The sequence below is a fragment of the Echeneis naucrates genome, chromosome 11, assembly GCF_900963305.1.
Source record: "Echeneis naucrates chromosome 11, fEcheNa1.1, whole genome shotgun sequence".
In the NCBI taxonomy this organism is placed as follows: Eukaryota; Metazoa; Chordata; class Actinopteri; order Carangiformes; family Echeneidae; genus Echeneis; species Echeneis naucrates.
Window position 1 is genome coordinate 10,239,352 of NC_042521.1, and position 27,291 is coordinate 10,266,642.

Below are 27,291 nucleotides of genomic sequence, written 5' to 3' on the forward strand. Positions count from 1 at the left end.
CTTCATGAAGCCAGCTGCTCTTCACAAAGTCAAACTGAAGGTGCGTCGGACCTGTTTAGATTTACAGCTTAAAGTGTGTGAACCGGTGGCCAAAAAGGCCAAAAAAGGAAAACTCCTATGAGGTAAAATGTTTTCAATTTAGTATTGTGTGAAAAGTGGCATACCAGCAAAGCGTGCACAAACATGCACTCAGCTCATATAAGGCTGTTCGTGCAACGCTATACGCGGATATCACGCCTCATTCGGTCTTCCTGTAGTTCACACCCGGGAATGGATGTGTCGCATCTCGGGCTGCAGCTGCACCCGCGACACAGCTCAGTCTGATGCGCTTCAGCAGCTTCAGCAGCGGGCTCTCAGCTGCTGTCCAACTGCCTCCACGTGAACTTTGTGTTTCGTGTTGTTGCAGTAACAGCAATTATTTTTAAAGATAATTTCCGCTCGGAAAGTCCATTCTGATGAAAGGCCAAGTCAGGTCTTCACTGTGTCGCCTTCTATCTGAGACACATACTCGTGACACATTGTCGATAAATGTTTTAAAAAAAGTTGTTTTCAGTCTAAAAATATAAGTGCTGGATATTATTTGATTATTTCTGCTGAGTTTAACAAGTGCTTTCTTTTTTAGCTGCCCGCTGCGCGCGCACGCGTTCGTCTGGGCTGGACTCATCGCTCATCGCGCACGTCAAGTTAAGTCCCGAGCTTTCCGGGCGAGGCGCGCGCTTGACCAGCACAGCTGTAGCGCGCGTGGCTTTTCTGAGCTCGTCCCGCGAGCCTGCGGACACAGCTGACACTCACCTCCGTCCTGCGAGTCCGAGTCCCGGAGAAATAGCGTCCTGTTCTGGGTACGTGCATCTTTTACTATCACTCTTCATCAAAGCTGAGTTGTGACTTTATCTAGGACATGAGAGCGTAGTGTTTTAGATATTACAGCTGTGGCACTCTCAGTTCAACGGTGGTTGGATGGAAGTGAAATATGAAAAGGAGGTTTTTCTTTACATGTACTTGTTCATTTACATACTGTTGGAGGAAGGTGCCTATCGCTCACATCTCTGTCAAAGTCTGAGAACAACCTTTGGTGGTTAGTTTCTTCAGTGGGGAAGGAAACACTGAAAGTACCAAACACATTCAGGTGAGAATATTTAGTGGCTCACCCCGTGAAGTCTTCTTTTCCCACTTTAAAAATAAAACAGTCTGACTTCAGTGTAAATTGAGTAACTCTGGAGTTGCTCACTGTTAAATAAAAGGAAGTTTGTTCACAGCATATGTGAAGTTAAACAAGGCCTGCCATCCACTTCCACTCTTCTGCTTAACAGAAACTAACGAGAACCAAGATATTTAGAAACCCGATTGCAGACACTGCTATATCGAAAGAGTGGACATTACCAGAGACTTTACACACAGTCCTTTCATGTGGAAATGCTTCTACAAGGGGCCTACTGGTTTTAGACAAGGTTTATCAGTTTAAGTGGAACAGTTGGAGATTTGTGTGAAAATAAATAACACAGATGATAACGTTGAAGGGTCAAACAGTAACTATCTGGATTTAAACGCTGTGGGATTTACAGTGCGTTTCTTTTTCTAAGGAAACAACACATCTGTAGATTTGTTTGATAAAAAAATTTCAAATTGGTCTTTTAGCTGTAGTGCCTTTTGTCTGTCAGATTACATTTTTTTTTTTTTCAGACACAACATATTCCTTTAGTAACTCACTGTGATTTATTCGGCAGACGCCTACAGGAAACCACCTTGAGGAAAAGGCAGGGCTGCACATTTCCTTAACATATCCATCTATCTCGGTTGTTACTGTAGCCTCAATAATGTCTGACTGGTGCAGGTGGCTATTCCCTGCTACTGATAGGAGAGGGCGGGGGGGGGGGGGTTGTTGTGTAATCACATCGCCACTTCCAAATCCTTTTCTCACAACACTGAAAAGTTTTTGTGGGTCTGGATGAGAGAGCTGTTGTGGAATATTGAAGGTTGGATGGGGAAAAGTGTGATTAGACTATCCAAGGCCATACTTCATCACTTCCTGTTTCTTTACGAGGTCAGTTCCTGTCTTTAGCCTTGGGGCCTCGCAGGAAGGAAGGAGGCGTGGGTATATTTCTTAGTTAGGGTTAGAAATTGACTTCACATTCTTCAAAAAGCTCACCCATCACTACCTAATGGTAGCACGCTCAGACATGGCTAGGTGTAGCGCATCAGTTCAATATGTTGTATTAACGAGAAAGTAACAAGCATGACCGGAGAGGTCTCTTCTTCATTTTGGCCACACAAAAATAGGCCCTTAGGGCCTTAATCCCTTTGGCTCAATCTCAGTAAATGACTTTGTGTAAATGTTCATGTATGCTTTCCAGCAAACCTCCTTGGTCCACTGTATCAAAAGGAAGTGATGACTTAATGTGGAAACAGGATGTCCCAATAACAGAGACACCTTACTTTTCCATTGCCCCCCTTTAACTCCACCAGTGCTGTCTCCATCTCCTTTCTGCTTCAGTGTGTGTAACATAACTGAGTGTGTTATTTGTGTGAGGGTTCGGTGGCAGCCTGCTTCCCATTGTCCTATCATTCCTTCCCCATTCACACTCTGCATCCTGTTGGGCTTCCTGCTAATAAGGGAGCAAGGCAGAGAGAAAGGGAGGTTAGAAAAGGACTGGAGAAACATGAGAAAATGAGCAGGAGGAGGATTGGAGAAAGTCTGAGGTGAGTGCAGAAGCGGTGTACAAGTCCTAAAACTCTACCGATGTGAACAGATGTGTGTGTTGCCCTGTGTTCCCATGGTGAGCTCCCCGCTGGGAGCTGCTTATCTGTAGTCCACCGTGCAGGAAAGGGTGTGTCCTTTGGATCTGGATGTTTGCAAGTGTGACAATGGTGGGTGATGCTATTGTGATTTAATAAGAGGTTACCAAATGCATGCTAATACCTTGTAAATCAGAGTTGACTTCCTTACTTTCTTATTCAGAAAATACAAATATGAAACTAATTATTTTTTTTTACAGTAGGAGAAAATCCTAAGTGCATTAACTCAAGGACTGCACTTGCTATTGGCACTTTCAGATTAATGTACTTAATTATATTACTTTAGACAACTGCTACTACACCACTTCTCAGCTATATTCTCTTTATCTTCTTCAAATTAAGACTTTAAATGCGAAACGTGATGTATTGTTATTGATTAAACTACACAATAGTAGTACACAATAATTAGATAGTCAGAGGGTTCTGGATTTCTGCACCTGCAAGTGCCCCAACATTTCTAAAACCCTCACATCAAAATTTAGTTTACATGCAAATACGTACATGATAATTGTTTAATTATTTGATAATATTTTCATTTTGCATACTAAATATTTTTACTTGAAGAAATTGAAGGCCCTTTGTTGATTATACTTCATAATTGCACTTAAGTTGAATACAGGAGTCTTATTTGAGTGTGTGAATTACAATATGTCTTGTTTTCTCATGATAATCCATAACTGCACTACTCCTCACCAGAGGAAGCACCTTTTAGGTTATGTTATTATTTTTCTCTATGTATTCGCCATGATCTAGAAAATGACTCTCATGCAAGTCTGCAGCCAGTCATCACAGAATCAAGTTTGGCAGTTAGTAAAGTCTAGTCAGTCTTGAACCTGACAGTCAGATGAAACATGATTTTGCCCAAAAAGAAATTGTTTGCATTGCAAACTGTTAAGCTTTAAGGACGGTTTCATCATTGAGAAATAAGGACCATGCCATCTTGTTGTAACACCGTATACATCTTTTGCAAGTGGTGTGTACTGTAATGTTCAAGGTGGAAATCAATATGTCTGACTGAGAGCCTTTTGAATGTCCATCTTAAATTCCTCATAGTTTTACGTTTCCATCTACAGCTTTACTTTTCCGAAAGCAAAAACAAACATTGTATGCCTTTCTAGAGCAGGTATTTTCAACATTTGCTTTCAAGAGACAGAATAATCCTGCTGTTTTTAGTATGATTCTTTTTATGCATCAAAAAGCACCAATAAGTACAGAGTTCAAATGTGTGACCACCACTTCACCATCTATAATCACTACTGCAAACACACACTTCTGTTGTAGCACATAAATTGTTTTTGATTGATTGAAAAATAAACCAAATTAATTCTAGCGCAGGTGAGAAAATACACAGAGACATAAACACACTTGTATGCCATTCATTCTGTAATGACATTCTCTACATCAGTATGTAGACAGACCATTGCATGTTGCATGTGTTGTGTCTAAGTGCACTTGGATGATGAGAACGTTTTCGGTCCTTATAGGGATGGTCTTTCTTAAGAGTTTCTCAGGTTCAGTTTCTACATCCAAAGAGGAAGACAGATGAGACAAAGTAAACAGGAACCCAACAGAGAAAATTTACTGTATGGCTAGACTGTAAATAGTCCCTGTGTGTGTGTGTGTGTGTGTGTGTGTTACATATTCATGATATTGTGACAAACCTGTTTGGAGTTGTGTGCCAATCTTAGAAAGTCACAAATAGCAGATGAGCAGAAGAGCAGTTTCAACATAAAACATGCTGTGTGGCTTCCCCTTTCTGTAGTTTATCAGAAAAAGAAAAAAGTTACCGGTTGAAGAGTGTATAAAGGAAATACAAATGTTAAGGCATTGGAGTGTTGTGGGCCAGGAAGAGAAGGGAAAAACAGCAATAGAGAGGAAGGTGTGTGCGTGTGCATGTGAGGGTTTGTGGCAATGCAGCTGTTTGGCGAGTGGGTGTGGATGGACTCTGTCCTCAGTTTCCAGGAAAAGGGGGGAGCCATCAGAGGGGTGGACAGGAAGCTCTAACAGGGCTAACTTCCTGTAGCTCTCCTGATGGCCGACCTGATAGTGAATGAGTGTATCCACGCATACTGCATACATAACATTTTTGGATATTTTACTCGGTTCAAGCTAAAGACTATTTCTGGCTTGTAATAGCTTTTGCTGCTTTATAAATTTAGAAAAATTTGGGGGTAATTTGTTGTGGAGATTGGACAAACCTGGCACTGTTCTATGGGAGAGCTGCTGTTTTTCATAATGAGTGTGAATTACTTTTGTTTTTTTGTCGCTTGCTGCCATAACCTGTATTGTTCGTCCTGTGTGTGTGACTCCCCTCACATTCCTCAGCAGACAGGGAGGCCGCAGCCTGGAATTCAGTCAGTTTGAAAAGTTGCCAGTTACAATCCCAGGGCAACTTTATACCAAACTGCCAGTGAATTGGGTACAGTCTGCACTCCTGGAGTGCCTTCCTAAAGTTTTTGTGGCCATTTTTGTGAGTGGAGCTGCAGATCTGTTGAACTGTGCCACACAATGCTGAGGGGTCTTTCCAATATTTTGTGCACCGTATTTTTTTATCAGTGAGTTTACCTTATGTGTCATAAACTGAAAAAAACCATTTGAATACCACCATTGAATTGAAAGTTATTTTCAGTGGTTAATCTGCTGATTTTCAGAATCAAAATAAATGTACTGAAGGACACTCATGGAGCACAAAGTACTCCCATGGCCAATGTCAAACAACACACACCAGACTTGAGGTTAAAAAAATGAAGGAAATTCTCAGTAATTTTCCAGATTTTTCCCAAAATCTAATGGGTTCCTCTTTGGCTAGAGTCCCATCCCTCAACCAAGTTCAGTACCAGATGGTTTCTTCCTTTTGTGTAGCCCATAAACACACGGTTGAAAGTATAACCATGGCTCATGAAAGGGCATTTTGGCTTATCTGCAGATTACATCAACACCTCTCAAACTTCATGAGGAGGAAGTTTACTGATGCTCATGCTACTTTAGTTTAATTAGTGAGTAAGTGTGAAGATAGCTGTTTCCCCCTGTTTCCAGTTTTTGCGTTAAGCTTCACATTTATTATCCAGATATGAGAGGTGTCAGCCTTCATTGAATCAGCCCGTGTCTACCAAAATGTCAAGCTAAAGTGCTATGGCTAAGAATACCCTTGAGGAAGACACTTAACAGTGACACTCAGGCCATCCTAAAGCAAGGTTGAGGAAAAACACACAACAAAGTGCATGTTGATGACTGGGGGTGGGCATCTCAGAGCACAGCTATGGTATTTCACTATCTTCTGTGTATGTTATCCTTTTGCTTTGTTAACACACAAGCAAATGAAAGAATGTGGTTCCCTCAAAACTGGAAGTCAGACTTGCATATATATGTGAACATGGAGACAATCAACTTTGTGAAATATGTCTCACATCATCAATGACTATCAATGACCAGTTAGGCCAGTCATGGGTTAACGTCACCGCAAGTCAAAAAGACTACATACGTGCATATTGACTTTCTCATGCATACAGCTGGTGACCACAGAGAGTGCACAGAAAAAGGGAAGTGGCTAACCCACATCTCTTTCTGTCTTTCCTTATATCGAGCTGTCTCTGACTCTTCCTTCACTTGTCTCTTTATTCATGCTTTACTGCTTTTGAGCCTTTCTCTCAGATTCTCCACCACCTTTTCCTTCTCTAGTTCCCTGCCACTCATCCTCTTGTTGCCCTGTTCTTTCGTTCCACCCCTTGTCATTCACCTCCTCCCTCTCTCTCCCTTTTACAGTGGCAATGGTGATTGACAGATGATCTGACAGACGAAGACATCAGGTAAAAAAAAAAACAAAAAACTAAACGTTAAAAGTTAGTTACCTCAACTAGCCCTTCCCTGTTCTGTCCCTGCTCGAGGGAAGTAAAGTTTTTATTTAAAGTTTGTCACTTCTCTCTTCACAATCCTCCTTAGTTGTTGACTTTTGTGTGTCGTTTTAGTCTGTTATTTTCACCGTTTACCAATTTTCTTTGACGTCTCAAGTCTCACTTACCAAGACAGAAATTAAAAGAAACTGATGGCTTACAATGATGTGAAAACTTACACTTTACTTGTGTTAATTCACTAGATTCTATATTTTTCTTGATTTTGTTGATAACCATTAATGCTGAAATTTCTTATCTAGTAAGGTAGTTAATGTCATGTTAAGGCCTAACAAAGGTCAGTGTAGTTATACAGTGGAGATGTTACCCTACACTACCAGTCAAAAGTTTGGACACATTTTCCCATTCAAATTAATATGAAAGTGTCCAAATTTTTGACAAGTGTATGTATTTCCTATATATGTTTAATGTCCTAAATGGTTCAGGCATGAATATTTTTTTTCAAAACAATATACCAGTGTAGGTTAAACACTGAAGAATTATAATTCAGAAGATGTGGGTGTTTATCAGCCACAGTGTGTCATAAAAATGAATCAAGTTGCACCATGGGAAATATAAGATCTGCTTGGACATGACACATACTACATTAAGAGTTTTAGCGCATCTATTTTTATGCAGATGAAATACTTAATTGTTAGAGTAACCCTCAAGGGTTCAAAATGTTGTTGCCATCGTACATATACACGCTTTAAAAAATGATTTTCTGAGATACATACATATTGTTTCACAAACGCTAAAAACATGAAGCCTCAATAAAGATGAGGAATCTAGAAAAGGTCGCATCCGCTTCTTCAACTCTGCTCCTTTCACAGACACCGTCTTTATTATGGGGTGTGCCTGTTGCAAGCAGAAGAAGTCAGCCAAAGCAGCAGCAGCAACAACAGCAGCAGTAGACATTCCAGATCTGTCTCCTAGCAACGCAGATGGAGGGTTGTCCACGGCCTTGACTCCGGGCCGTTACTGTCCCGACCCCACTCAGACCATCCCAGACTTCAACAAGGGCTTCTCATGCAGCACCATCTTCCCGAACACCAACACAAACCAACGGCCTGGAGGCATTACAAGTACGACTATGTGTGTGTGTGTGTGTGTGTCTGTGTAAATGTGTGTGTTTATGTGAGATGACTGCAAAATATTCACAATATCACCTAGTTACGACGAGGTAAAAAATCAATGCTCCTATTTATGAGTTCAGTCTGTCAATTACAGATGAAATTACAATGTATTCTTTTTTCTGTACCCCCATCAAATGCACCACAATATAAACATGGAGGAGCCAAATAAAACTTGTATTGCTGCAACACATTTGAAACCATTTAACATCACTTGTGTAGCCTTATGAAAATCATTGGGTCTCACATGTTCATAATATCCTTTGTTATCTTGCCTTTAAGCTATAGGATGTTCACATATTCAAACCCAAGACATAAATGATTGAAACATGCAAATATTCCTAATAGGAGGACCTTAATGATCTTTGGGTTTTAATGCTGTTTCACTGCACCACCAGGTGCCATTTATTGAAGGACAAAAGCAGTAACAAAGACTGAAGATTATTGAAGTATAATACCAGACATGTTGTGTGTGCTTGTGTGAACATCTATGCAGGTGGTGGAGTCACTCTCTTTATAGCGCTGTATGACTATGACGCTCGCACTGAAGATGACCTCACTTTCCAGAAGGGAGAGAAATTTCAGATCATTAACAATACGTGAGTACAGATATATCCATCCATCTTCTACCACTTTTCTGTTTCTGGGTTGCAGGGGTTGTTCGAGCCAATCTCAGCTCACTCTCGGTGAGGGCGGGGTACGACCTGGACAGGTCACCTGTCCATCGCAGGGCCGAGTACAGATATAACTACATTTTAATCTTAGTCAACATAATTTTTATGGAAAACAGCCCTCATACTATTGAAATAAAAAAAACTGACATTATGCATTGAACGGTGAAAAATGTTAACTATATGTGATCAGTGTTAAATGTGTTAAATGAAATCAGCTATGACTTCCAAAAAGTAATTAATTTTGTTTGCATACATTAAATGCCACAGGCTGCAATTAAATGGCATCCATTAACACTATGAACTGTCAGTTTTCAGCTGCCGCTGATGAAGTTGACAAGCTTATAGTCTTGACAAATATTCTTGCTGCACTTGAATGATGAAGATTATATTCAGTTTTGTTGCCAGGGTTGTCCCCAAATATCTGCCAGCCAAGTTTACACATCTGCTTATTATCGTCTTTCATACACCTTTTAGTCCTCTCTTTGGTTTTATGTACATCAATACCTACTTGTTAAAAAAGCTGCTGTATCGTGTCACTTTTCTAACTGAGATAATATGATTATTTCACAAGTAACACTGGTGACACTGTTTCTACATATTCTTCACAAGAAGGAATAAAAAAGAAATTTTGCACTCTCATATTTTCATTTCACAGTTTTTACAAATATCATAAATATGAACTATGAACTTGTATTTCATCTCTTCTGCATCTCTGCTGTTTTGCGTGGGATTTGGCAGAGAGGGTGACTGGTGGGAGGCTCGATCTTTGGACACTGGAAACTCAGGTTATATCCCCTCCAACTATGTAGCTCCTGTTGACTCCATACAGGCTGAGGAGTGAGTACACACACACACACACACACACACACAGTCAAGTCGTGACAGCTACGTGTACATATGCTGCACTTAAAGTTCTAACACTAGAAGACTTTCTCGGTGATAGACCGAGAATAAAATCTGAGGGCAAAGGTTGCTTGAGATCTGCTGTGACTTTTGTGAACTGTGTCTTGTTGTCATGGTGACAGGTGGTATTTTGGGAAGATGGGGAGAAAGGATGCAGAGAGACAGCTGCTGGGCTATGGCAACCAGAGGGGAACTTTTCTGATACGAGAGAGCGAAACCACCAAGGGTAAAGATATCAGACATATGCACACAAACACAAACACACACAAGCTCCCGGCATTACATTATAGTACTACTTACATTATCCCATCTTTCTCCAGGTGCTTACTCTCTGTCTATCCGTGATTGGGACGACAACAAAGGAGATCATGTTAAGCATTATAAGATCCGCAAACTAGACAACGGTGGCTACTACATCACCACAAGATCACAATTCGACACTGTACAGCAGCTGGTAGAGCACTATACAGGTGACACCCATAAACACATTAGCTATTTCATCCTCTTTCTTTCTGCCTTGCCTTCAAATTAAGGAACCACTGAAAAGGTTTTCCACCAAACAGTCTTCCTGTTGCGTAGCGCCTACTTCTGTGCATTTAGTCTTAAAAATGCCTGAATCTTTGCTTCATCATTCACTAAATAGTGTATGCTAAGTAAGTTCCTATTTGACACTATTGGCATATTTACCAGTGGTGCAATGATAATGCTGTTTATATGTTAATGCATTATAATCAAAAATCTATTATTATAATACATATATAATGTAAAAGTCAGAGTTTTCTATTCAGTGATTTTACTTTTTGTACAGTTTGCTATGAATAGAATTTGTTCTTTAACCTAAGTAGGCCTTGAATTCAGAATTTTAACAGGTACTTTGTGTTTTCACCACATAAAATACAGGACTTCAATTCTTCCCCCATTACTGACTGTTAATGACCTTTTAAGTTCAGTGCTAGGTTTGTGATAAAAAAGCACAGGCTCAACTTCCTCTGCTCTCTGTCAGTGTAAATCTGCCCCCTAGTGGCAGGTACTCTTACAACAAACATTCATTGTGTGCACAATCCTCATACGCTACTTGAGAGGCAACATGTTGCTGCTGCTCATAATATGTGTTTATGTCTGTTTTGCTGAGATTTTCTTGTGCCTTTGTACTTATTATTTTTATTTTTATTTTATTTTTCGATTTACTTGTCAGTTGCATAAGTCGCATAAGCAACCTATCTTGTTCTTTCTTTATCTCTGTATTTTCTCTGTTTTATTTTCCTCTTGTTTCCATTTCTCTGCTTGTCTGCTTGTCTCTCCTCCCTCTCTCAGAGAGAGCGGCGGGACTTTGCTGCCGTTTGATTGGCAGCTGTAAACGGGGCATACCTAAGCTGGCAGACTTATCAGTGAAGACCAAGGATATTTGGGAGATTGCCCGAGAAACCCTCCAACTGATTAAGAAACTGGGCAACGGCCAGTTTGGAGAAGTCTGGATGGGTATGACTGTGTTGCAGGGGTGGGAAGGCAACAGCAGGAACACACCTGGATAAAGATTTATTAAAACAGAAGCTGTTCCATATTATACATTTAAGTTTTGTTTGTGGCCAGCTGCCACAAGCATCAGTAAATATTACCAGTGTAAAGACACAAACAGGCACCCTTTAAAGCCCTTTTTATCTGTTTGTGTTGTTCAAAGTTTCTGCTTATATCTGCGACAATTATGTGGATTGGACCACATACACATAGTCTAGACCAGTTTCCGAATGAAACAAAGCAAATCCTGGAGAAATCCATCCTTGTATGTGCTAACAGTTACGCAGATGTTTTTACCAATAAAACAAAAGCAAAAGTATTCCATATCCAGGAATGCATGGTTGTTCCTCTCCTCCCCTGTTGTTGCATGTGCATGTTTCATCAACTCACATCACCTCTTTTTCAATCCCTGCCCCACCTTTGTCCCATTTTTCTATCCAACATTCACTGTGCATTTTTACTACAACTCTCCATCACCCACTCTTTTCATACTCCCACACTTTCATTTCCTTTCCTTACATCTCCATCCTCCTTGGCTCCACTCTCCTCCACCATTAGGCTCTAATGATGGGCTGTGTTATTACCTGACCAAGCCCTGTCTCAACTCCACCCCACTCACCATGGGCCTTGCTCGAGATGCCTGGGAGGTGTCCAGGGAAACGCTGTCAATGCAAAAGAAGCTGGGACAGGGCTGCTTTGGTGACGTCTGGATGGGTGAGATGCACGCCCTCTACAGGCTCAGAGGGAAAGCTATTAAGCATTGTCATCTGATGTGTTATTGTCCTGTTGTAAAGATCGTTGGTAATGCATGCCATGGCTAGTCATTTATGTCAGTATAAGCAAGCAAAACTTTATTTTTCCCGTTAAGCTGCAATATTAGCTGGTATTATCACAGGATGCATTTATAATTCTGCATCTGACAAGTTTCCTGTTGAAGCTGTCATACAATTTCCCTCACTAAGTCGCAGTGTGTTGGGTTTCTGAGCGGTGCAGTTTCTTCCCGGAACAGGTCAGGTGCTTCTGGTGTTGATGTAAGACCAGTAAACATCTCTCTTTCCTAACATCACCCTGTTTCATGTCATGCATGTTCTCCAACATAACAACATTTGCATGCACCAAGGAATATTTGAACTATATGAGTGTTAATTTAAACTTGCACATTCTCCGTTTTTGTCCTAAATCTATATGTGTGGCTGTCCCTATATATGTAACATGGCTGAGTATATGTAATGAGTGACTATACAGAAGTGGATATCTGTACAGTTTACGCAGCCATTCACATTTCAGTATGTCAGTAAATTGGTGTGTACACTTATCCACTATATTTCTGTTTGTCTTTTTTTGTGTGTGTGTCTCTCCATGATCTTTGTGTGCATTAACATCCCCTTGTCTGTACACCAGGCATGTGGAACGGCACCACCAAGGTAGCAGTGAAGACTCTGAAGCCAGGAACCATGTCCCCCGAGGCCTTCCTGGAGGAGGCTCAAATCATGAAGAGACTTCGCCATGACAAGCTAGTGCAGCTCTATGCTGTCGTTTCTGAGGAGCCTATTTACATTATCACTGAGTTCATGAGCCAAGGTATCAAGCTGAGTAAATTGTCATTCCTGTGACATGCTACAGATACAGAATGAATCCCAGCTGTTCGGTTGAAATTTGAGAGAGAGACTTCATATCAACGCTTAGGTTAATTTCTGATAATAATGCGTCTGCAAAACAAGAATGACAAATATCTGGAACAAGAAAGAAATACTTTGTTACAATAACATATGTTTTTAATTTTTTTTAAATCTGCTTTTGGATTATAAAGTGATGCAGTTGATGAGTACATAAGGATTTTCAGGAAGGCTCCATATTTGTAATAAAAAAAAAATCTGGATTGCACCTGGATCTGGACATGCACCAAAAATTATTAACTCGTTACTTGGCTCCTATCCCGACTTTCAACTATTTTAGAAAATAAGAAACGTGAGATATCCTGCTGTTCCAAACAGACAAACAAACTAACAAAAATTAACAACAACATAAACAGCACATTAGATTGTACATTAAGCAATTGACAAATAATTTGTCCTGTTTAAACTGCCATGCCTCCCTGCTGGACCCGTGAAGGTGGCTGGGGGCAGGAAAAAATATTCCTTCACTATTTACTAAAAAAGGAATAGTAAATCGTGAGAATTTAGATGTGTGCTTGGAAATAATACAAAACTGTTTAATATAATATTTCACTTTGTATGAATTTACAAGGATTTCTCTTGTCAGATTTAAGTATACATGGTGCATTCTTCATGTAGGACAGTGTGACACATGGGAGTAAATGTAGTGACCACAGAGAGGGCATTAAGGACCTGTCATAATGCCACACTTTTTTTTCAGGAAGTTTGCTGGACTTCTTAAAAGACGGAGAGGGGCAAAGCCTCAAGCTGCCTCAGCTGGTGGACATGGCTGCACAGGTGATTTAACACTGACACAAACAGTTCTAAATTAAGAGTGAGCATCTTCTTCTGCCACCAATCTGAACTCATTTTGCTGTCTCTGTGCACAGATTGCAGCTGGAATGGCATATATTGAGAGGATGAACTATATCCATCGTGACTTGCGGGCAGCTAACATCCTCGTTGGAGACAACCTGGTGTGCAAGATTGCTGACTTTGGCCTGGCGAGGCTCATTGAGGACAATGAGTACACAGCTCGACAAGGTAACAGCATGTGATATTAAGTGTATGTGTGTAGGGAAGAGACCCATACTTATAAATTGTGATGATTAGCAGTGTCTGCTTCTGCCTCCATGCTTATATTTTTATACATAACCTATCTAATTATATGATTGTGCATCTTCACTGCGTTGCCATGGTTTCAGGGGCGAAGTTTCCTATCAAGTGGACGGCTCCAGAAGCTGCACTATATGGACGCTTCACCATCAAGTCAGATGTCTGGAGCTTTGGCATACTACTAACTGAACTCATCACAAAGGGACGTGTGCCATACCCAGGTACTACAGACCACAGTTTGTTGATCATGTTTACATTTTACAAGCAGTAATAGATTCATTCTCACTGGCAGTGAAAATCCTCCAAGATTAGATTCATTCATATACAGCAAGAATCTGGGAAAGTAGTTGTAGAAGATTGTTGGGATGTTGATGCATCATACATGCACCTTGAACTACTGCTCGAAAGAGGAATTAGGAAATTGTTAAACTATCACATTTAATATTTACAATAGTCATAATGTTGTTAAACTTATATGGTTTATATGGTTCCTAATCTGCAGACCTTTGAAATTGTGAACACTTAGATGTTATTTGTTATAATATAAATCCTTTATCCCAGGATGACAGCACCACCCTGGGATAAAATACGAAGAAGTTGTTTGATCATATAACAGTAATGATTAAGAACCCAAAGAATTTAAAAGCAAATGTCTAGTAGATTAAAAGTCTTGCACAGAAAGCACAAAAATGAAAATGAAAATTAAAATGAAATCATATTGTGGATAACAGTGGCCTGTTGTTTTGCATTTAAGTAGAAACCTTGAAGACGTTGTGCGTGTGCTGCTAAACCTTGAGTCTGGACATGCTGTCACATATTTACTTTAAATTTAGAATGTAGAACCTCTTATAATATAGCTATTAAATATATTGTATGGTTCCTGTTTTTTTTTTTTATTATAGGTATGGTTTCCTACATAATTTGACAAACTGATAAAATGTTAAAAATATGATTGTCGTTAATTTTTTCTATAATGGTTTTTTTTCTTACTTTTCTCTTGTTCCAACACATTTGCTCTGACCCCTTTCCTCCCCTTCTTCCTTCTTCAACCCCTTTAGGCATGAACAACCGTGAGGTGCTAGAGCAGGTGGAGAGGGGCTACAGGATGCCCTGTGCTCCAGGCTGCCCCGCCTCGCTCCATGAACTGATGCTGCAGTGCTGGAGGCGGGAGGCCGATGAGAGGCACACTTTTGAATACCTGCAGTCCTTCCTAGAGGATTACTTCACTGCCACGGAGCCGCAGTATCAGCCTGGAGAAAACCTGTGACCACACACGTGTAGGACAGACATAGAGCAACAAATGGACAACCAGAGGCAGACAAATATACACTGAGACATGTTGTTGTACATTTACATGCTGCCGTTGTATTTGTTGCTCAAATACTGTACATGGATACACACACAACACACACATACATATCAATACCTTGTTTAATTGCTTAAACACAGTGTCCTCCGTTTGGTCACTGATCACTGCAGCCCATTTAGGACAGATCAGTCAACCATGTTGAGGAGCAGAGTCGGAGCTCTGCTGGTCAGGCCTTGCAGTAATGTTGCTTTACTCTGTAACCATGACAACAAGGAACTGAAAGAAGATGTAGATGGTTGTGCTGGTGGGGTGGGGGGGGGGGGGGTGGTACATGGTCTGCTCAGCTACCATACAGTATATGTTTCTCTGTCTGAGAACAACGTTTTTCCAGAGTAAGTGTTTCCAAATACTGTATGTTATTATAGAAATGAAAGTAACTGCAACAGGTTTCGATTACTGTGTTTGAAAAATGTCTGAATGGACCTCATGAACCGGTGAGGTAACTGGATAGATTATTTACTGAATCGGGCAATCCCTATGTAAGCTTCAAGGATATTGATGCTTCTCCATTTACTGAACCAAGGTCTTTCTTGAAGCTTGGAATACAGATTACATAAAATAGCTTTTAACCAGATTCCATGTCTGTGTCCTGACAGGGGAAATGGTTTTAAACCTCCCATGTGCCTTAAAGTGGTCAAGTGAGGGACTCCTTTAGATTTTAACTACTTTTAACCTATTTTAGTAAAGTCTGAGAGATGGTGAGGAATGCTCTTTCTTTGTCTGATCACTTTGACAATTTTGTATGAGCTGTCTCTTTTGTTGTTTAATTTAACTCAGATACATCTGTGCTTTACAAAGCCTTCTATAGCTGATTAACATGTATACAGTGTTCATTCATTAGGAGGGCAGGGTGAAATGTTACACATAAAGGGGAAAGATTATTGTCAGTGGAGAGAATTTTATTTCTGTTTTCTTGACGAGACTATATCCTTTGTGTTTAGATTCCCCTGTCATGTTATTTTAATAAAAATCAGATATCTTTTCCAAGTGAAGACACGACTCATATTCTGTGTTGCAGGACAAATAACAAAGAATGGTACGATCACACATGATACAAATGGTCACCTTTATTCAGCCTACCTTAATATCTTGAGGCTGATGTGAGCCTTTCTGGTTTAACTTTCAACCATAATGTCTTTTACTCTTCAAAAAATGTTTTAAAAAACAATTGAACAGTTTAATTTCTGAGTGTGGCTTTGAATTTTAATTTTAATACAAAATATCAAATCATTTGGTGTTGTCGGTATCCCGGACAACAATTTTTCTGCCCTCCCACTCTTTCTCTTTCATTCGCACTCGCGCGCGCTATCCTCAGTGAACTACCGTTCCCATAGTTCCAGAGGTGTAAAGTGAGGCCAGCTACGGGTGCCCGGATGGCTTTGACAGTCAGGCACGTTGGAGAGGCACAGTGGAGACTAGGGCGCAACAGAGACACAGAGCTGGAATTGCAGAGGCAGAGACGCACGAGCGCTCGGTCGAGCTTCGCCTCCCGCATACTGGGGAGTCCCGTGCCTGTCACCCAAACCGGAGGACAGGGCTCGAGCGCGGTTGTGTCAGCACCTTAATTTAACAGAAGACTGTCAACCAACGTCCCTGCTCACTAATTTTTAAAATTCCCCCCTCTTTTGTTTTTTCGCTTTTCCGTTTTTGTGGGGTGCAGAAATTGATGTGAGCCAGAGGAGCGGTTTTTAACCCTTGAGTCGCACGAGACGGTGGCGCGCGACGGCAGGAGGAGACAACGTTTACATTTATGTGGGAGGACTCTCTCCGTTCGAGGCGCGGAGCCCAGATGAAGGGGAAATGCTGCTCGCTGACGGCTGCAGCCGCCAAGGCAACAACAGCTCCGTGACACGGCCGAGGAGGGAGCGAAGCACCAGCCCCGCCAGCCAGCCCCGCCAGCCAGCGTTGACACCGCAACAGCTCCGGCAGCCAGCTCCAGCCCCCAGACTCTCTCTCTCTCTCTCTCTCTCTCTCTCCCTTGGTGAGTGCGCGTGCAGCGTCTTGTGTACACAACACCCCGAAAAAAAAAAAAGATTTGCTTACTGTCCGCTCAGCCAGCTGTGCTGCGCACCTCTGGGTATGTTTCTTTTTTAGTTTGTTACATTAACCTCGTCGGTGCCGTAAACGCTCTGCATGCGTACTGCTCGTGCTGCTGGGTCATCTGGGCTTTACTGTAGGCATGCAGCGTGTGTGCTTCAGATCTGACATGATGATGTTCAAGCACACAAGCATTTAAACACACAAACACACACACAATGTAATTGAATGAACCCCGTGCACCACCACCACCTGTTTTATTTTTATTATTTGATTATTTTATTTATTTATTTATTTATTTAAGATTTACAATATTCACACCTTTAAGCCTCATTATCACTAAATATACATAGTGGCGACAAGGCAACAGCATACAGTACCTCCCCAGGTACTGTCACACTGCTGCCACACACACGTCCCCATAGATTGGTCCTGTGGGTGAGTTTGATGGGACTTTTCTCATCATGAATTTTCATATCAGTGCTGCATACCAGAGGTCTGACTGTGAGACCTGTTTCTTGTGATGGACAGATGTTTGCTTTGCTTATAAACAAGAGACTCAGAGCATCCGACTGACCATCAGTTCAGCTACTGGGGTGTCCATCCCAGCAGCCCACCTGAGCTATCGGGGCAGTTAGACAGGACACAGCAGTAGCACATCCTGCAGTGGAAACAGGGCCAGCATGTTGGAGAGACACGGCGTACTCATGGTGGTGATTATCAGCTCTTGTCTGTGGTTTAGTGAGGAGGAGGAGGAGGAGGAGGAGGAGGGGTGGAGGGTGGGGGGTGACAAAGGAAGAAGGAGTGCACGAGAAACTGAAAGAGAGGACAGTGAGGGAGGATGAGACAGAGAGGGAAGTCAATGTCAGTGTCTGGGCAGTGACAGTTCGTTATTTAAGGGCCCCTCAAAGACGTGCACAGGCTGCCCTAGTGCGGGTGCTGTTGGTATGCAGAGTGATACTCTGTCTGTGTGTCTGTCTGTCTGTCTGTCCGCCTGCCTGCCTGCCTGCCTGTCTGTCTCACACTCACACAGTCTCACTCTCTCTGTCGTTAGTTGAAGAGTGAGTTCTCTTATTGGCAGGTCCACTTGAACATAATGAATAATTTCAACCCTCTGAATGGTGGAATGAAAAGGAAATGGCCTTACCTTGGCATGCAGCCGCTGTCAGTCAGACTTGTCTTGAGTGCATGGCCCTTTGTGTGTGTGTGCGTGTGCGTGTGTGACAAACACAGAGAATGTGAACATATAACAGCTTAGGCCTATTGTGCCTCCTACCTGTGTGAGCGGGGCTAGTTGTCATAGCAACGGCCTTGTAGCGCCGTTGATGTTCCTCCTGTCCTCATTGGCAGGGTCAGCGCACCTAACACACTGCATCTCGTCTCAAAGCCCTGCGTGTGTGTGTATTTGGATGCACATGTCTACTTCCAAGTGTGTGTGTATGTGCATGTGGTCGAAGTACCTTTTGTTTGTGCCATGCTGCAGTTTTTATAGGTGTGTGGGTTGATGGCACAGACAAGTCAGAGAGAGGGTCCGTGTGTGAGAACACACATGTGTGTTGCAGTGTCACAAAGATGCACCCTGCTGATATGACAGCTGAAAGCTCAACCAATCACCTGTTCCTCCTGTGTGCCTGTCAGCGTGCAGGTTGCTATAGTCAGAAGTCCTCTTGATATGGAGGTCGTCATGGAGATGGAGAAGACAGAATGGACGCATATTCATGCACGCACACATACACACACACAAACCAAGACACATGCACAAACAGACACGACTTATGACACATTGATTGGTACGGCATTTATGGACTTCCACTGATTTCCTGCCGCCTCTGGAAGTTTTGAGTTCATGGTGGTGAGACTTGTTGAATTGTTGAAAGCAGATTTGGAAAAGTGACAGTTTAAGGATGTGTCAGGTCTAAACACGATCTGGATTTGCTTGAAAGAAATAATCAGTTATTGAATAACTTTGCAGTCCTATCATTAATGTTTTACCTTAGCTTCCAGACTGCACATACCCCACCACCAGACAAACTCCACCAATCTAAATCAGAGGCTATTTGACCAGATATTAAGCCTTTTCAGACTCATTCTCTAAAAACAATCTTAGACTTCTCTTCACAACTACAAGATATCTAATTTCAGGCGTTTTGAATCTAACTGTACACTGGATTTATTCAATGCAACAAACCTTTTTTTTTTTTATAACTGATGTTTTGTCAGCCAATCACTCTGGTGCTCCTCTTTGAACTCTACACAACAGATATATTACTGCCATTCAGGAAAAGGGAATCTACACCAGCGTTGTGAATGAGTCAGGCCATTATTACTCAGCACTTGAAATGCCTCCCAAAAATACATGAGAAATTGATTTTAGGGCACAGATTCACATAAACAATTCTATTCACACGCACAGAATCTGGTTGGTTAGAGCTCAGAGCCATTAGATGACGGTTTTAGAGATAGATGTTATACTGAATTGCAAAGTTTCCATTGTTAAAAAACAACCAACGTTATAAGACCCCATATTTTAATATTGAGTCGTAGGACATTTTAGGAATATTTTAAAACTTTTAATATATTTTTTTTACTATACAACGAGCTACTGGCAAAAATAATTACTTTGTCCTTGGAGTGAAGGGTACTGTCTTTTACGACTCCTATTAATCTAATCGTCACCTGAAGTGAAATAGCTTTTGCCACAGGCAGGTAAATGTGGTTCAACTCCCACACACACACACACACACACACACACACAAACACACACACGCAGATGCACCCACACACACAGCAACCATTTAGCATTTGTGTAAGCAGTGTTTGTATGCTACATTCTGTCACCTCCCACACGATACATTCATAAAACGGCTCCTCCACGCCAAAGGCACCGACTCAATAGACATCTCTCCTTCCCTTTTCTCTTGCGTCCTTCCCTCTTGTAACCCTTTTACGCACCCCCTCCTGTATCTGTACCTTTAGTTTGTCCCTTGTTCTTCTGCCTCTTCTTTTTCTACCACTTATCTCTCACTCTCCTTCCTCCCCTCCTGTTACCTCATTCCCTACGTGTCCTTTCTCACTTATCTCCTCATTCTCCTTGCCTGCCCCCCCACTACCACCCACCACCCCATGGGGGCTGGTTGCAGCCGGTTTGAGTCTGACAGTAGAGAGGAAGCTTCGACCTCTCACCTTCGGAGGATGGAGGAAGGGGAGGAAAGAGGAGAGGGATGATGGAGGGCAGCGGGGTGGAGGGATGGGGACCAGAGGGGATATGTGTGTGTGTGTGTGTGTGTGTATTTCCTGGGTGGGGTGGGGGGGTGTTACTGCAAGAGGCGAGAGAGAGGTCAAAGAACAGGGGAGGATTTGTGAAGAAAGAGAACTGGGGGAAGGGACAGAGAGAGAGAGAGAGAGAGGGAGAGAGAGAGACAGATGGGTCAGGAAGGAAAAGGAGTGATAAATGGAGAGTGGCAAGATTTAAGGATGACGAGGGAGAGATAGAGAGTGTGAGAGAATGGGAAGGAGAGAAAGACAGAGTGTGAAGCTGCTGTGTACCTCCCTAACAAGCTGGACAGAATCAGCTCAATTATTAAAGAGGAGCGAGAGATGGGGAAAACACGCAGATACAGACGTACACGCACAAAAGCATCTCTTGCTGTCTGGCACACTCAACACATACTCGCCATCTCTCTCTCTCTCTCTCTCTCTCTCACACACACGCACTGCACCTGTATCTGCAGAAGAACATACTCACACATGTACATTTGGTCAAACATTCCTATTTCTTTTTGCTTGTGCGTCAGACTTACCTTTGTTTTTAGCGGCGCATGAGGGTGGGTATACATGTGTCTGGGTATGTGCGTTGAAAACAGTGAGTCAGAGGATAAGCAGAGACTTGTTAGTGGTTCTACTCAACTCCCCCACTCCCCAGCTCACCCACCCCAGTCTACCCAATTTGGCTTCAGCACTGTCTCAACATTCCAGCACCGCGACTTCAACGTCATCCCATCAATATGAACACATAATCAGAGCACTAAGGGGTCTGTATATAAATCCCTAGCATGAATATAGTTTTCACCCTCTTCCCTTCCTTTCTTCTCTCCCTCCCTTCCTATCCTACTCCCTCCTCCTCCTCCTCCTCTTCCTCTCTTGCCCGTTCCACCCTTGTTTCTAGTTCTCTTTCTTCGTTCCTTTTTCCCTCCTTCTCTGAGGAAGTGTATGCCCCCAAGGGACAAAAAGATTCGCTACCTTCCAGGAGAGAAAGAGATTGTGTGTGTCTCTCTCTGTGTGAATGTGTGTCCTCCACATGTGTGCATGCCAGGATGATAGGGTGTGTGTGTGTGTGCGCAAGAGTGAGAACACACACTTCCTGAGACAGAAAAGGAGAAAGAGGTAGGGATAAGCAAGTGAAGAGCAAGTAAGAGAGTGAACGGAGGAGGCTGTGGATGGGAAGGAGAGAGAGAGGGAGATAAGAGAGAAAGACAGAGAGTAGTCGGGGAGAAGGGGGAAGATGGATGAATGCACTGCGCACTGAGTGTGTGTGTGTGTGTGTGTGTGTGTGTGTGTGTGTGTGTGTGTGTGTGTCTATGAGTGAGAGAGAAGGGAAGAGAGATGGTAGGGAGATGCAGGTAGATGGAAAGGGGACGAAAGGGTTTCTTATCCTCACAGCAGAAGTCATAATTTCTTAGAGTGTGCATAGATGTGTGTGTGTGTGTGTGTGTGTATGTGTTCATTTGTGTGCATGCCTGATTATGTTTGTGTCTGTGTGTTACATTACTCAGGCTTGAGGCCAAAAACCAGAGAGGTACAGTGGTGTAGCGTCTGTGTGTAGTGTGAGCAGCATACGAGTGTCTGTGTGTGCTTTTTGAGAGGTGTGGTGTGTATGTCGAAGCTGTGGCTGATGAGCTGTCAGTACCTACAGTTGGAATGTTCACAAGGCGGCCATTGTTGTTCAAACAGCCAGCAGCCTTCTCCTTGGCAACGGGCGCTGCAGCAGCGTCTCCCACAGCAACTGTGGAACAAGAGTATGGAGGGAGGAGGAGGAGTCAGGAAGTCAGGGCCGCAGCACAGAGGCCCCTCTCCAAAACACTGGCCTCAAGGTCTGAGTGTGTTGGGGTCCAAGTATCTGGTTTGTGTGTCCTCTGTGTATGAAATAGATGTACATAACTATGTTTATATGTGCTGATACTTGTCAGTAAGTGTATCTGTGAGTTCTCACCAGCGGGACTACATTCAGTGTCATCTCTGTTCTGTTCATATTGGTGTGTTGCTGTTTACCTGTGTGTACATGTCAGCTTACTGTGTGTTCGTATGCACTTGTGTGAACTATAAGTAAGTGTTTTTGTGTATGCGCATAAGTGGTTGGTTTCGGCCGGTATTTGCATGCGTTTGAGTCTAGATGTATCCATGTGTGTTCGTATTTGTGTGTAATCCTGTGTGCACATGTGCACATAGCTGTTCCGAGCTAGTGTGGTTGGTCACATGACCTGACTGAGGGGCAGCCATCAGCAGTGCCAGAAAGCTGCCTGCAGGAAAGTGAGAGAGGATCGAGAGTGTCAGGATGAGTTGAAGATGAGGGAGGGCTGTTGCAGAGTGGGAGGGAAAGTGGAGGTGGGAGATGTATGCGTGTGAGTTAAGGGGGTGAGGGGGTGCTAAAGAGATGAGAGAGGGAAGAAAAGTGAGGAGGAGGGGGGGCGAAGGAGGAAGAGGAAGGGCATAATACCGTCCTATACTTAAAATAACTACAACATGTAGCTTCCTGCAGAAACAACAGTCAGATAGTAAGACAGTCAGATAAGGGTGGGTGGTCCTGTTTTGTGTTGTCTGGTGTTTGGAGCTACTTCTGCGGTCCCCTGTGTGTATCCTTGGCAGAGCCGCCACTGTATCTGGCCTGTGTGAAGTCTGTTTACGTTAGAAGTGTGTCTGTGTGTCTGAACGTCTGTCTGTCTTTTATTTGGTTTGCACATATGGTTCATGTGTTGGTCTCTGTTCATTTATATGCTTTGTGTGTGTTTGTTGTGTGTGTATATGTGTGTACGTACTTGCTCTTGGCAGGAGATACAGCACGCACACTGATGATGGAGATCATTAGGAATTTCCTGCAGCTGGGGAGACGGTGTTTTTTTTTTTTGGAGGGGGGCAGTAGGATGGGTGGGATATGAGTGGGTGAGAAGGAGAGGAGAGGTTCGACTGAAGGACAGTTAGATTGTGTGTGTGTGTGTGTGTGGGGGGGGGGGGGGGGGGGGGGGGGGGATTGGGGACCTAAAGTGTGTGTGGTTGTGGGACTGTTTGAGTGACATGTGTGTGTTGAGCTCAAACCCAACAAAGCCCCAAGTTCACCTCCGTTCTCGGGGGTTGATGGAGGTAATTTGTGTGCAGGCGTGTCTCAGTCATACAATATGTGTGTGTATAACATTCCTCACCTCTCTTTGGACTTACACACACCTCAAGCTTCCAAACAACCCAGACATGTTGATTAGAAGAGTATAGATGAGCTTGAACTTTAGCTGTTACTGCCTGTTGAGCTACAACCCACTGTGGTTAACTGAAGATCTAAAACTTTCCTTTCCACTGTTTTTCTTCTTCTCATTTAGTTGATTTAAAACTTTCCAAAGTTTGGCTGAGTGTTGAGTAAATATTGAAATCTTTTTCCCACAGTGTGAATAAAAATACCACCTTAAAATCTAGCGTTTCAACACACTTTAAGTTAAGTTCTGTTTTGGTTGTGCTCATAGTAAATGAAGGGTGGTCATGTGTTTTGTGATTTGACTCAAGTTAAATAAAAAATATTCTTTTTTATTTGTCAATTTGATGTGAAATACACAAATATATGTTAGAAATACATTTCTAATGAATTTTCTTTTAATAAATATTGTACAAAATATTGCACCGCACTCAGAGGTATATTAGTATGAGGCTAACAGGCCCTCTGCTTAATATGTTCACTTGACACGGAGTTCATATTTGAAGTTCATCAACCACTCTAAAGTGGTGCTGTATTAATATTATATAATGTGAGATGTTTCATTGACAAATTCAGACTGATGTCTTTCATCTATTTCCTACCATTTCCTACTGAAAATATTTCAAGAATGATTTAACATTTAATAGTTTGGTTGATTGTCTTCTGCATTACTTTCCTCATAATTCTTTCAACCTGTTTCTCCCCCCCCCCCCCCCCCGTTTGTAGCTAAAGTTGTTTGTGTCCATGTGTGTTATCTGAAGTTCCAAGGCTGATGGAGCTGCCGGTTGAGGTTGCATCAGGGTTGAGGTGGTGTGGGGGAATGAGAGGCTGACAGTAGCTGAGTTTCTGCATGGTGTCACTCAGTCTCTGTGGACCCCCTGACCCACTTCCCCCTCCCCACCTCTCTCCCGTTTCTCTTCTGGCCTCACATACACTTTTTCCACCCCCCCACCCCCTTCCCCTTATCTGTCTAAACCTCTCTGTGGAGCTCCCCCCTTCCTCCCCTCACCACCTCTCACTACCTTTCTCTCTCTCCCCTCTGTGTCCCCCTCCCTTACACCCCCCCATGCTGTTTCAGTGCTGCTGCCTGTCTCTTAGCAACAACTGCACACCCGTTAGAGCTCAGTGAGTGCTTTTACAAACACACCCAGGAAGACACACTCATACATGCGCACATTCATAGACACACACATATGTGCATGGCCATACACACAAACACACACACACACACAGGGTCTAGTTCCTCATTGAGGGTTGCTGCTGGCAGGCCTGTGAGTCTGCAAGCCTTTGTGGCAGTGAGATAGATGGGAAGAGAATAGATATGCTGTACAGCTACCATGTACAGAATGATTGTTCCTCTCAGACTATGCATAACAGGGCAACTGCCCAAGCAGGAAAATGACAGCTACTAGTCTCTGATTTCAAACTGGCATGTGCTCACAAATACTCTGTCGCATGTTGTTTTGTTGCTGCCTCACAGTAAGTGCCAAAACTTTATGAGCAGATTAAAAATGTACAGTTTTAAAATTTTCCAACAATATCATTCATATGAGAGCTGCTCTTTGTGTAGCAGATTCAACAGATCATCATGTGGGAGCAGAGCACACCATCGGCTGTTTTCACAGAGACAATACTACGCCACTGTGTGTTCCAAAGCCCCAGAGCCATTCACAGTAAAATGCACCAAAACCCATTTGCTACGTATGACGGCGAATATTATTGGAATGGCGACTGATGAATGCCAGGAGTATTTGCTTAAACAATGTGGGATAGTGGGAGTGTTTGATAGGCTGGCATCTAAGCCCTGTCGGGATGCCCCCCACAGAGCACAGTGGTGGGATATTTGCATGTGTGTCTTTGTTTTGTGAGTGATCGTGCATGACTATATGTGTGTGTGATATGTATGTCTTTATGTGCAAATCGATGTGAGAGTGTGTGGGAGGATGAAGCTGTGGGGGCATATTTGCATGTGTCTTTGTGTGTTGGTTTGTGTCACTGCATGTGTGTAAGTGACAGTGTGTACATGTATGTGTAAGCACATGTGCAGCAATGTTTAATTAAAGCATGTGTTCTTCTCCTTCTCTCACACACCGGTCAGATGGAGCCTTAATTAATGAATGCTGTTAATTAGATGAGAGAGGAAGTGAGAATGAGAATAGGAGAGAAGAGAGGGAGGGAGGCTGGGAGACAACACTGGGCATGGGGGGAGTGGGTGAGGAGGTTAAAAAAAATACAATGTGTTGAATGTCTGCGTGTGTGTGTGTGTGTGCGGGTGCGTGCGTGTGTGTTCATATCCACATTTGTCTGTCCCAGTTGTGTCATTCCTCAGAGCAACTTAACGTTGAGGTTGCTCTGCTCCATGTGTTCAGCCCCAAACTCTGCTACAGCAAAACTCACACTCCTCCTATTTCTCCTCTACTTCTCCCTCTCCTCACCTCTTTCAACTTTTTCTCCCTCATACCTAAAACCTATCTGCCTCAGCCTATTCGACCACTTATCATCCTTGTCTCAATCATTTCTTTCACCTCCCTGTTACTTCTTCTGTCTTCTGCTTTTTACCATATGTTCTCACTCATTCACTCAGTCATTCTGGTGTCTCTCTCCCCCTTTGTTCCCTGTTCCCCTTTTCCCTCAGTGTCTCTCACTCTCGCTGTCCTTCTCCCACCCTCCTAATCAAAGCCATATGCTGGAGAGGGAGGCAGAGAGATCTGACGATGGACAGGAATTGTGTTGTATGTGAAGAGCGTGGTACAGTACTGGAGCCAGCTGTGCATGTATGTGCGTACATCAGTGGTGTGTGTGCGTATAATAGTGTGTGAATTTTTGCACGCGTGCACATGTGAGACTGATAGCACGTGTGGTCCAGATTTAATAAGATTTCTTTCTCTTCTGGCTGTCTGTACTTGCAGTTCTCCTCTGCTCTAGGTTTCTATAATCCTCCAGTCGTTCTTGTATTTCTGTCACCTTCATCTCTCCATCCTCTTAACACCTCTCTATTCATCACCTCTCTGCTTCCCCCTGGTGGCTGCGATTATTCACACACTCCCATTCTTCCTTTACCCTCCAAGTCTAATGCTTTGTAATGCTTTTGAATAGTTTGGTGAAATGGAGCGTGGAGTGAGAGTATGTGTGTATGTGTGTGTTTGTGTGGGCTTGTCACCACTACTCAATTGTTTATTATAATATCATGTGCATCTGTTCACTCAAATATGGTGGGATTGAAAAATGTGGCAGAACTCACTCAATTTCATACACTATACACCACTCTGTGAATCTGGCCATCATTATGTAGTTACATTCAACAGCATGTGTGAAAATCCAATAGAGGAGTGTAAACTGACTCCGGCTTACATGTGCATCTCCAATCTGCTGGTACACGGCAAGACTCAACACTAACGACAATTAGACTTTAAAATTATATATTGCAAGTCATCTTCCAAAATAATTGCATCTGATGTGAAGTGGTGCAGCGCTCCCCAAAATACTGATTCTAGTCTGGTCTGATGCATGCTGTGACATCATGTACTAATCTCTTATTCTTTCTGCTCCACCCTCCTCCACACTCTTTCTTTTTCTTTATTTTTTTCCTACTCACCCTGTCTCCCACCTCCATCAACTGTCTGTCCCTTCCTCTGTATGTCTGTCTCTTTCTTTCTCTCACTCTAGCAACCATGGGCAAAAGACAAGAGCAGAGAGGAGAGGGAGAAGTATGTGAGCTCTCCACTGCAGTATTGATGACCCAATGATCCCCTGCA

General features: G+C 42.7%; 1 protein-coding gene across 4 annotated transcripts; it reads left to right on the top strand.

Moving 5' to 3' along the window:
* The first annotated feature begins 48 nt into the window (after window positions 1–48).
* yrk (Yes-related kinase) lies at window positions 49–16,037 on the top strand. Of its 4 annotated transcripts, XM_029513451.1 has the most exons (15): window positions 49–122; window positions 623–839; window positions 6,556–6,599; window positions 7,514–7,765; window positions 8,310–8,412; window positions 9,226–9,324; window positions 9,513–9,616; window positions 9,711–9,860; window positions 10,705–10,869; window positions 11,464–11,619; window positions 12,307–12,486; window positions 13,282–13,358; window positions 13,451–13,604; window positions 13,766–13,897; window positions 14,735–16,037. In XM_029513451.1, exons 4-15 carry the CDS (start codon window positions 7,528–7,530, stop codon window positions 14,941–14,943), a joined length of 1,767 nt encoding a protein of 588 aa, XP_029369311.1. In that variant the 5' UTR covers window positions 49–122; window positions 623–839; window positions 6,556–6,599; window positions 7,514–7,527; the 3' UTR covers window positions 14,944–16,037. The 4 variants fall into 4 exon arrangements, with proteins under 4 accessions (XP_029369311.1, XP_029369314.1, XP_029369315.1 ...); XM_029513453.1 differs by lacking the exons at window positions 49–122; window positions 623–839 and adding an exon at window positions 2,605–2,697; XM_029513454.1 differs by lacking the exons at window positions 49–122; window positions 11,464–11,619 and having other exon boundaries at window positions 283–839.
* Window positions 16,038–27,291: the final 11,254 nt, after the last annotated feature.